This window comes from Atractosteus spatula, chromosome 5, assembly GCF_055471065.1.
Source record: "Atractosteus spatula isolate fAtrSpa1 chromosome 5, fAtrSpa1.hap1, whole genome shotgun sequence".
Taxonomy (NCBI): Eukaryota; Metazoa; Chordata; class Actinopteri; order Semionotiformes; family Lepisosteidae; genus Atractosteus; species Atractosteus spatula.
Genome location: NC_142710.1, coordinates 47,455,960 through 47,468,299, shown reverse-complemented (window position 1 = coordinate 47,468,299; position 12,340 = coordinate 47,455,960). Strand labels below are relative to the sequence as shown.

Sequence of the window (12,340 nt, the reverse complement as noted above, 5' to 3'; positions counted from 1 at the left end):
GTCCTTCTGCTTACAGATTTGATGTGGCTTTTGAGATTCATGGAAGAACATCTTGTATAATTGTCTCATTAAAGAATGTCAATTGATGGTTTTACTTCAGGTTTGTTCATATAACTGTGCCTTTTATTTCAGGTCAGTTTAATTGTGGTGTAGGCCACAAACACAATGTTAGAGATGTGTAAGTAAAAATGCATTCAATTCCAATATATAGATCTCATACTGTATCCTGATTCCTTTTGTGCCTCAATTCCTTCTGGTTTTTTGGCGATCTGACCTCTTTCACATGGGGAATTGTAGGTGTTGGAATACTTTGAAGCAACAAACGTTTTTTCCAGCTCCCAGTTCAGAGAAGTGCTTCATCCCTCTCCACTACCTGCTCTCTTCTGCTTTTCCTCTTTCCTTGTTTATTGGCTTTGTCACCTATTTATAGGCTTTTTTATAAAAAGGTGGCCACAAAGCCAATATACAAAGCATGCTGGGATTGCTTCCTCAGGCAACCCAACATCTTTCAGCTGCATGTGCAAGGTTTTCTTTGATAGGCATAGACTTATTTCAAAGGTCTTTACACTGTCAGATTCTTCAAAACAAATCTGAGGTATCCCAAAGGTAAAGTGTGCAGTATCATGCATTTTTGTTTATTTAAAAAAATCAAATTTTAGTCAATGTCTATAAAGAAACACCTGAAGGTGCTTAAGATACTAAAGGCAAACACATTCCCTTAGTATCTTGGCACCTAAACTACTAAATTCTGTTTTCCTTTTCTCATGATGTTTTTGCCATGATTAGAACTGTTCAAATCTGATAGAGATTTTTGGACGCCCCGTGGTCACAGTCTTGACACTTGGGCATGCTGAATGGTTAAATCGAATTGTCCAAAGAAGCTACACCCTGAAAATTTCTCAATTCACTCTTCTTGTTGATCTCAGCTCCTTCTCCCAACTCCCCAGCTCTCCTTTAAACCTTACTTTACCCCAGCAAAAACACCACAACTGTTCTCCTTCTGACCTAACATACAGTTTTCCTCTGACCTCTGACCTCTTTACCTCTGACCTAAGCCTCTTTGCATGCCCAAATCCTCTTTTATAGGGAAAAAGAGAGAAATGTATGAACATCCTGTCTTCTGCTTGGCCTCTCAAGTGATGGATTTAACCATTCGTGAGTACCTACCTCATGCTTTCCACCCTGCCTCTCACTCTTTCTGTTCCACATTTTTAGCCAACGAGCCCTTTACAGCCCCAAACCAATCTCACTTTCTTGCTTCAAGTCTTTTGCCTTCTGTCTGTTGCTTCTGTCTGTGAAACCAAGTGTGAGAAGTCCAATCAGTTACTGTCAACGACAATCAGGATTTACAACTGGTCCATCTGTTTGTTATAAACATGAAATATCTGTAAGCTTTTTGCGTTAATGTTCATGTCTGTGACTTGAATGCATTTTTACTTTGCTTCTGTGTATCCCTCAGTTTTTTCACTGGTACACAAAACAGGAAAAAGGCGATGATGTTTTTGTCTTACTGGGATTCAAAAGACTAGAAAACATGAGCTGGGGTTTTTTTCAAAGAAAACATTCTGTACGTTTGCATTTCTGACAACCTATACATATTTTAATTAAAATCATGAACATGTCTTGTCTTTTTTATAAAAGCTTTTTGTCTTCTTGTTTCTTATATTTTAACCTTTTTTTCTTTTTCTCAAGCTGCCTTTACAGCATTTGTTTTACTGTTTTACTGGGACTAAAAACTCTTTCCATTGCTTGGTTTTACATTGAAATTTATTATCTCTGTTGGGGACCATAAGTGATGTCAGCTGGTATACAGAATGTCAGGTTGGAAGGAGTGACTAGGCTGGACTAGAATTAAGATGTCACCTACTGTACTTTAGGAACAAAGACTCCTATTCATCCTTTCATTAATTGTGGATATCTGTTGTTTCTCTCTTCTCTCCTCCTTGCTTTCTCTTTCATGTAGAGAATCAAAAGGATCCAGGTGAAATATTATGTATAACTTGTAGCGTAGTTATGGGAAATACAGCTTTTTCTTCTCTTGCGGTTTTTTTTTTCCCCAGCTCCTTGAGTGCTGCTTTCCAGTTCTTGGAAATGCACATCTTCCTAAGGAGTTAGTTTGTGCTGTCAGCAACTGCTTGCACTACAATAGTGCTGTATTAATGGCAAACAATTCCATTGAATATAAAAGACTTGTAGGATAATTAATCAAATTATCTATTAAGACAGTCTGTTTGAACTGCGAGGAAGCAAACCTTTCTTATGTGTTAGGTTTTAACTTTTTGGAGGAAAAATAAAGACTAAACCATTCAGATTGATTTTATTTGAACATTTCCACCTTTTAAATATAAAATTGATACTGTCTCCAGAAACATACATTGTAACATCTCCAATGTGTTAAAATCTATTTTGCCAAAAGTTATTTTATCTTAAACTGCAGGCGTTAGACTAAGTTCGACATGTAATGTACATTCTACTAAACTTAATGTGCGTTACATTCTGTAAACTTACAGATAATGTAATGATATTTAGAAACATGGCTGGATTGAATATATTTAAGGACAATTTCATTATTATTTTCAATGTTTTCATTTCAAACAACAGTTTGATTGCAATATCCATTCTTTAAAGCAATACTTGTATTAATGTCAATAAAGTTCAGAAACATTTTTATTTTATTCCACTCCTGAATTTCATTTTGTATTTGCCTTCATATCTAGGGCTGTTTCTTTAATACATTTGAGATGTTGCATTAAGTATGTGAAATAATTTATTATTATAATTAATATTATTGTTGTTGTTTCAACCTGTTTGGCAGACTGAAACATGTTTGTTTATCACATTTATTTTGTAGTTAATATACGTTCTACAAGTGACATTTGCCTTCTTGCATCGTAGCGAGAATTATTCTGTGGTTTCTCTGTACTTTGTTTCTTTTTAAACCATTTTAAATGCAGAAAGTCAATGCATTCTAGGCAATGATTTGTAGCATTAAAGGAGAGCCACTGAATAAATGCTGTACATACCCATTAAATTCTGTACATAATGCAAGACTAACACATAAATAAGACACAGAATAGTGAAGTGTGCTTCAGTGTAACATTTTGGGTATGTAGAAAATCATCTGGGCCAAGAAAATGTACAAGCAATCTACTATTTGGAATACTCACAATTTTGCTTTAAGAACAGCGAAACACATGGGTTTGTGTCATTTTTCTTTAATATTTACTATTAGTACATGAATATCAGAAAACAAAGCTGTAAATGAAAACAACATGTAAAAATATATTAAAAATATAACTAAGTGTATATTAAATCCTATAATACCAGGACACTGAACTCAAGGAGAAGCCTTTCCTTGGAAAAGAGGGGGCCATGCCTCTGCCAGTAAGAGTGAGGGTGTTGACCCTGGTGTCTTTGTCAAAGTCCACTCTGGGTTTGTACAAAGTGATCACAAAATTTTCCCCTTAGTTCAAATGATAGAGCAGTATCTCACTTGATCTGCTTGAGCTGCTGTGCACTTGAGCTGCTGGCACAGAATGGCTGCAGGATACCACCCATGTGCATTATTATTATTATTATTATTATTATTATTATTATTATTATAAAAGTAGATATGTCTGTAAACAGAGATGATCCATGCTTTGTTTTCAGTCTTCATGCATTCTTTCATACAGAATCCTAAGTACTCACCTCTGCCTGGAAAAGTATCTAGAGCATTGTTTTCTTATTTTGAAATTGTGAAAATAGCCTTGCATTCCACAGAGTCGAGCTCAAAAATGTACTCAGTGAGAGAAATTCTGAAAGTGCTTTCTTAATCATTACCAATGCTGTGTAAATGTGAGACTGTGAAAATTCTGTGCCACTATGGAGAACGTATGGCTAAGTGAGATAAATAAGGTACATGCTAAAGAAGTCTTTAATACTATACACCTAGTAACATGAAGACAAATACTTTACTGTCTATAGTGGAGAAAAGTAGGAGATTCTGACAGCCAATTCAGTACTAAAAATCAAAGTACACATTTCTTTCTTTTCGCGAGCAATTGTTTTTATGACCTTTTCCAGGGTAAAACATACAACATAATTAATCAAAATGTAGATTGCCAAAAGAGGGCCTATACATTTTCCTCCGGGCTCAGATGGTTGTAAATGTTTATGTATAAAGCCAGAATATCTGGTTTTATAAAAGTATGTGTCGTAATATAAGAAATTTTGCAAAAGAAGTCTTAAACCAGGTATTTCATATTTAAATACTTACAGTAAATGAGATAGGACAAATAAAAATAATATTATCTGTGTTCAATAATCCAATGTTGTACAAAGTGGGGACATCTTATTAGGTATAGTGTTTTGAAAAAATATTAAGGTATAAGTTAATTGATTCTAAATCAGGTCTGACTGGTGCAATAATTAGATCATTTCCCCATGCTAATCCATTTCCTTAAAATAATAAAGAAGACATGGCTTATTCTAAGATTTCCTTTTGCAATGAGATACCTGATTTAGCACTTTGCATGTTCATGCTTTGTTCCAGATTATAACAGCAGAGAGCTTAGTTTTTCTATCATCGTGTGTCCAAAGAATCAATTTTAAAATCCCTTCCCGTATAGCTCAGTGTAATACCAAACTTGTAATTGAATGTAACCAAATGTGAAAATGCGGGTGTAGGTATCACCCCACTAACATGTTTATTAACTGGACGGGTACTTTTAGCTGTTTACAAAAACAAGGCAGCTGTAAAATGTAATACTCAGGCACAACAATATTATGCTTGGCTATACGTGACGGCAGAATGAAGTTTCAAACTCCTTGCACAATTTAACCCTTTGCTTTTTTCAAAAAAGAAGGTATTTCCTGTTCAGTTTGAATAACGATTACTTTTTTATTTTTAAATTTAACAACTATTTACCATCACCTACAAACTTGAGTGACATTAAAAGCTACTCATTTTGTGAAAAGGAAAGGGTTAAACAATTAAATAAAATACCTTTAACTGCTTGGTGTTGGTAGCCTGTTAATAACAGTGTTATAGAGATCTATTGGCTGAGAAGGTAGAGAAAGGACAACGACATAGGAAATTGATTTTTCTATAATCTGGTTATTTTTTCTTGAAAAACTGTGGATTTTTTATTTACACTTCTAATAGATATTTCTTTCAGTGCATAGAAAATCAGAATTCAGTTATTCCATGACATAGAATATTAATAGGTTTGGTAAAAACCTTAATATACTGTAGTTAACAAATATACACACAGATTATCAGGCACTGTTCACAGAAAAATGCTGCCCTTGAAATTTAGAGTTGATCAAAACCGACCTTTGTAACCACAACGCGAAGGGTGTTGGTTTTAACATAAAGACGAATAAGAATGGAGACAACATGTTGGGATTTTTTATTACAATTTTTGGTAGCACATCCGGTCTCCATTTTTCTAATGTAATTACACGTCAACCAGTACAGAATTTCCTGAGGCATTAATATGAATAGGAACAAGTAATAGGTTTATTCCATGCTGAAAAAGAAGAAAGAGAACACAACGTTTCGGCCGTGAGGAAGAAGAAGAAGCCTGAAGAAGGCCTCACGGCCGAAACGTTGTGTTCTCTTTCTTCTTTTTCAGCATGGAATAAACCTATTACTTGTGCCTTTGCAGCCTACGCATGCTGACACAGCTACTCACCTGAATTAATATGAATAGCACTTTAATTAAGATTTATGGTCCATTCATATTGTTTCAGGCAGGGTTATTAAAATAATGACTTTTTGACAGTTAACTATGGTTTAAATCAGTCATCGTTACACCTAAAGGACAACAGGTAGAACTCAGAAAAACACAATGTTATTCCCTTAACAGTAGTACATCCCGCTGGGAAACAAAACACGCAATACAGGTTCCGTCTACATTGCTCCACACGTTACTTCTCATCAATTAATGCGATTTATCATGAAGTGTGAAATTTGATCGTGAAATTAAGTCAGAGAATATAGATCAAGTTTCATACGAGATACCCTTGCACTTTAAACAAATTGATATGTGGGATTCTGCTCTAAAATATGGTTTGCTGTGTGAAGAAAACCTTACAAATTTCATGGTACATGTATTAAAGAACGTTTTTAAATAATCTATAAACCCTCTGAGCAAAAGCGTAGTCTCTTTAGTTCCGGACAATTTGGACGAGGTATTTTTAGAACTAATTTATATAAGAAATAATTTAATAAAAAGGGATTCTGGAAACCCCTTCTCAGTCAATACAGCAATAGTAGCAAATATTGTGTCCCCCTTATTTCTAGCATCATTGGTGTGTCTATTTTTTAAGTTGTCGCCTCATTGTTCATGAAATCAAAAGCGTTTCCTTTTTATTGTTTTTTCCATTTATGCATGGCAGCTCCAAGATCTAGGCCTAAACTTCCACAAGCTCCTCCGCCCATTCAGTCACATCTAGACATGATAAATCAGAGACTCAGAAGCATGCCTAGGCAAATACCAAGTACTGTAAAGCCCTTTTATTTTCTATTTTCTTTTAAATACTTTAATTTGCTTCTCATTTACAGTATATTGTTTTGTTGGTTTAAATTTATATGCTAATTATAATTGCTCTTACTATTTTACTTTAATAGCCTACTGTATGTTCCTAGAAGTTACAGATACGGTATTTAGATGAAGAAATGTGTTAAAAATTGTTTTGCATACTTCATGTTTAGCAATGTCTGTCATATATGCAACATTTTCAAGTCTGATTGTCAGCACAAAATAACATTAATGCTGCATAGCATTTTGCATGATAATTGTAACATGTTTGTGTTTTTTGTTATTCAATTTTATATTAACTACTGGGTGCTTTCACATTTTGTATTGGGAGTTAAACCTCATATTCAGTGCTCCAGCTTTCAAACAAAAATATAATCTGATACATGGTAAAGTTTAAAGAGTTAGACTTCTTATTACATAAAGGTTTGTATACTTGCTACAGTCTTGTGTTGTTCTTATGTCTTTACTGTATGATGAAATACTGTAGGTTCAAATTTACCCTGGCAAAAATGCTGTATGTGTGCTTTTGTTTGGCGCTGGAAAAAAAATATTAAGCTGGAGCACTCTGCTACAATATCAGACTAAGTCTTGTTTTAAAAACTGTTTTCTGCATGTGAAATAACAGTGCATACAGTCTGTTGCCATGTCCCAGTTAATACTGTAATGAAATGGACTTCTTTTCTTTTTGCTTGCCTTTATTAACAATGCTTCTTCTGCTTCAGAAAATGTAGGCCGCTTAGTCACACCAGCCAAAAAGCTAGAAGATACTATTCGTCTTGCCGAATTGGTTATTGAGGTTCTGCAGCAAAATGAGGAGCACCATGCTGAGGTGAGTGGCAGAACTTGGCTGAAGTGTCCTCACAGGTGACTGTGTGAATGAGAGGCAGACCATGGTATTGTCCATTTCAATGCTTCTCGATGTACACCAATCACACAGGGCCTGCAACATGGAATTTTCCATAGGCTAATTTAATTTCTTATATTTTAAAGGACAGTCTTTTTATTTTTAACAAAAGATGGGGATTAATGATGTCACTGTTTGTCTTTTGTGTATAAAAAAAGCCTTTTGTCTTTATATCTTTATGCAAAGATTAATAACCTCTGACTTAATGATGAGTTTGATCGACAAATACAAAGTCGCTCAAGTTCCCACACTATTTTCTTGCTCTGTGGTGTACCAATTAATACCAATTAAGTTTTTAGTCCTAAGTCATACTCACTCCAATTTAGCAATATTCACACTAAAAAGGGGTTTGGATTACACTTTTACCACAGTCATTCGCAGTTTGACATTTTCTAAAGAGTTTTAAAACTACATAAGAACTCTACAAAACTGAAACATTGTAAAGAAAGGACTTTCATGTATATGTAAAGGTTTTTCATGTATATAGTTTATTATTTTTTGTATAAATGTTATGTTTCTTTTTATGTAGGGTGTTACAGTACTGCTGAATGCATTACTGTATCTATCAACAGAGTGTTTTCAGATTTATAGATATTTTCTATCCTAGAGTGTCATGTAAAACAAAATGTTTCAGATGTTTAAATGACAACCTCATCCGCCAAAACATAAAATAAAAGGTTCACTGCTTTTCATCAATATCAAACTTGCTTTGAAAAACATTACGGTAAAAGCACCATATATCATACACCATTAAGGGCTGCTTTGCTTTTATTATTTCCTTTTACATTAATAATAGCTATACATATAGCACTTTTATTGGCCAATTTTTATATCGTCAATATTTTACAAAGGCACATTTTTAGATGCATTCTTCAAGTATCTATTATTTTCATTAAGCATGAAAACCACATAAACTTATGCATGACCGTAATACGGTTCTTTAGATGCATATTTCTGACTTAAAATTTAATTAACATTAATGAATATGAAGATTTATTTTATGTTTCTGGATCTGCCCAACAGGCAGCAGTCACAAGTACGGGAGATCAAACAGGGGTACAGTATATATATTTCTTTCTATTATTGAAGTCACATCACATAAGATATAAAGCGCATGCAAGGAAATTTAAGGAGCTCTGTCATCAACAGTTCAGGGAATGGAACAGTGTCTTTCTCAAGCACTGGTAGGGACACAGATTGGAATGACTGAAACATAGGCAAAGCACGGATCACTCTTCCCTTATTTCCACGTTATAAAGCACAGCATTGTTGATTTTCAATATTTTGTGACTAAGAGATGAGCACTTTGAACAAAATACAAACATGCTATTCTTTGAGATAAACAAAACAATCCCACGTAAAGAGACATGTAAAGTACCCAATTGTGTTTTTAATTCAAAGTCCTTGTTAACAAGGATTATAATAACATGTGTTCTCTAGAATGTGCCCTGTGGTAGCAAAAGATACGAATAATATCTCAGCATTAAAAATAAATGCAATGAATGGGGTCTTCTGGAAAACCAGACAAGCTGCCTGTGGAGGGTGGAAATGAAATGGGTCATGAAGTGGCAGTTGTATTTCTTGTTGGGATTCACCTCTGGGTGGAGCTGAGGAATTCTGCACTCTATTGTAGTACACCTAACCACTGCAGTAGTGCTATAGTTGGGACTGTCTTCCGTTGTGGCAAGGTAATGGTGTGAAATTCACAGAGGTGCCCACTTCTCTGCTGAAAGCCAGGTTCACACAACAATCTCTTTCCTCTTTTTGTTGACTGAAAGCATAATTTGTATTTGCATTAGCAGAAAACAGTCATGTTGCGCCTTACTGTTTATTTTATAGCCGTCATTTGAATGTTTTTTGTGTGTGCAGTGCTACTGTTTTAATTTTGGCATCATTGCCCATTTTTCTGCTTCACAGTAACAAAACTCCTAGCTCCCAACTAATGCCTGATTTGCATATTTAAATCTCCTCCCTGTTTTCTTACTGTTCATTCAATCTTGGATGGTCCTGGCAGGGAAAAGAGGTATGTGACTTCACTGAATGAAATGAGTCACCTCCCTTCATAGTTTGTGCATGTCCTACAGATAACCATGTTTTTTTTCCTACTGGGATTTTACCTGGGTTTCCCTTGCTTTGTGACCTTTCCACAGTTTATTGGTGCCCAAGAGGCAAGTGCTTGTGCAGCTGTCAGTTATACCACTGGTGTGCTTAGTTTGCTAGACAGCCAGTGCATGAAGGTGACGCTGCATCAGCAAGCACTTCAAGCAGTGACCCCAGTATTTCCACCCTCTTCCCCTCTTGGAATCTTACCCGAATCCACTCCGTGTGTGTCCAGTCTATGCATTTCTTGAGAAGACTTGCGCCAGTATAGTTTCGGTTGTTGTTGTTTTCAAAGAAATACATACTGCCAATGCAAGTTCTGTGATGTCCCCCACATTGTTGTAAGGGTTAATTGATTCAAAGTACTGTGTGATCTGGAACAGGTAAGTTGAGCTGAGGTAAGAAATAGCAGGAATCAATCAAATTTATCTTGTGCCCCACATGGCAGACATTCTCAGAATGTATTCCGTTCTTTATATGAAAAGCATGCAGTTCGTCGATTCAGTTATGCTTCTCCTGTTTATTCAACTCCCACTTGCATTTCTTAACTGTAGTTTTGTCAATTTTCCATGGCAAGTAAGCCAGCGACTGCAAGCAGTTGAGCATTGCTAGCAGCAGGCATATCTCAGTTTCTGCATGAGACGCTGTAGCTTTTCAAGTAAAATTTGCAAATGAATAGGAAATTCATTCTTTTACAGAGTGATACTGTTTTAAGAAAATAAAAATTATTAAGCACAAAATCAGAAATACTAACTTTCTCTTTACTTGAGATCCTGTTGCTAGTGCCACAAATGCTGCATGCTATCAGTCGGCACTAAATAAAAGACACCAAAATGCATGAACACATGACACATTCACATCTGAAACTTGTATGATGTGAATGACAGAAAAAGAAAAACTGCACAAAACATATTCAAGGGAGAGAAGCATGTAAGGAGTCCACTTGCATGATACAAGGGCACCCTTTTCAGTCACTCCACTGACTTCTATAGATTTCAGATGAAAAGCACAGCTTACAGAATTTTTTCATGCAAACTCTTGTTGTTTCTTGTAGGCAAACATTACCACACACGTTTTATTAATAAATCAAGGAAGGCTAATTGCCAATTTCAAATTCACGCATATAGAAGAGCAAAATGTTTGGTTTTAGATTTTTTGGTTTTAGAATTTTACAGTCACACAAAGGGAATGAATAAACAGATTCATACAGTAAATGAATTCAAAGGAAGCTTTATTTATAGAATTGAGTGGAGTTACCTTTCTATATCTGGTGCCACAAGTAGACAATAAAAGAATAAGAATACAGCTTCACAGTAAACTGGTAAAAATGTGGCTTCATCTTGTGATGGTCCTAGAAGTACTTCTGTACCTTTTTAAGCATTGTTATTTAATATTGACAGTGATGGTCTCGATATGTTTAAGCCACATTTCATGAAAGCTATGTTTTTAATTTAAAACACACTACCAGTTTACTACACTGCTGTCTTGACAGCTCTCGGCTTTTTCTTGACCATCATTTCCTATTTTCTCTTTCCTTGTGTTTTTCTCTTTCTGTTAAACTCCTCAGGCCTTTGCGTGGTGGTCAGATCTCATGGTAGAGCATGCTGAGACCTTCTTGTCTCTCTTTGCTGTGGACATGGATGCGGCATTAGAAGTTCAGCCACCAGACACTTGGGACAGCTTCCCACTATTCCAGCTGTTGAATGACTTCCTTAGAACTGACTGTAAGTACTGTTACTAGTAATTTATAATGATGAAGTTTTAATACATTATACAGCACAAACCCCAGCAACAACCCAGTCAGTCAACCCACTGACTGGAAGAAGAGATTAAAACTGATCATAGTGCTTAGCACTTGTTAGAGTTTTTGTACATTTTTCACTTACATCTACTCCTTCATTCAGAAGAACGTAGGACTTGTTGCAGAGTTTTCAGGAATTTGACAGAAAGTTGCAATACTTTCCTTTTAAAAGCTATCCATAATACTTATGATTCATCAATACAAACACATTTTAACAATAAAAACGGCCTCACCATTAAGCTAACAGTGGACTAAAATTGGCCATGATTTGAAATTGGATGCAGTCATACAGTTACAATGGGTCACTACTTTTGGCAGTCCACTGTTAATGTCAATCTATTGTAAAGAGCTGAGTAGTCTTTTATGTAATTCCTACTGAATCATCTCACCAAATCTGGCAAATTGAACAAACCTTAACAGATGCAGTACTTTTCCATTCAGTTCAGGTAAAAATAATGAAATTACAGTATTTACAAAAATCTCCTGCAAGGCGAAAACAGGTATATTGTATGTCAGGGAATGAAAAAAAAAAGCATTTGCTGACACCGTGTACTAGGGATAACAACACTTTGTCGTACGCCAAGGCTTGTAAATTCAACTTACTTCATCCCTTTATCAATTTGCCTCGTCCTCATTTGATGAACCTATTGTGTCCATTAGCTAAGATCTTTTAAGCCTTGAATGTTCCCAAAAATAATACGAGCCAGAGACAGAATGATAATCCTGTCTTTGTAGGATGACATGAACCCGCCGAGCTGCCGTGACAAACGAGATGTTTAGTCCTGTTTTTACTTTCCAGCTGTGTTGTCTAATACAGTGAAGAACAAATACTCCCAGATCATCACAACTTGCATACAGGGCGAGTTGTGTACATAATTGCCACAAGCTGTGAAGATCAAGTGACCTTCATGCCTTAAATGCATACAGCAGCACTGTTCTTGTTAGCAGCAATACCTAGTTTACTGCTTCATGAGAGAACTAATTAGCCGAGTGCCCCCTGAAACTGTC

At 35.5% G+C, this 12,340-nt stretch overlaps 1 protein-coding gene across 8 annotated transcripts in view; it reads left to right on the top strand.

Moving 5' to 3' along the window:
* cadpsa (calcium dependent secretion activator a) overlaps positions 1-12,340 on the top strand; it is a 145,166-nt gene that overhangs the window by 97,013 nt on the left and 35,813 nt on the right. For 2 of the 8 annotated variants that reach the window (XM_088915245.1, XM_088915241.1), the window contains exons 17-20: positions 1,964-1,981; positions 7,250-7,356; positions 8,455-8,487; positions 11,099-11,255. In XM_088915245.1, the coding sequence (XP_088771371.1) occupies positions 1,964-1,981; positions 7,250-7,356; positions 8,455-8,487; positions 11,099-11,255 (315 nt within the window). Of the gene's footprint in view, positions 1-1,086; positions 1,156-1,963; positions 1,982-6,384; positions 6,487-7,249; positions 7,357-8,454; positions 8,488-11,098; positions 11,256-12,340 lie in introns of all 8 variants that reach the window. The other 6 variants (XM_088915246.1, XM_088915243.1, XM_088915247.1 and 3 more) reach the window with 4 other exon arrangements.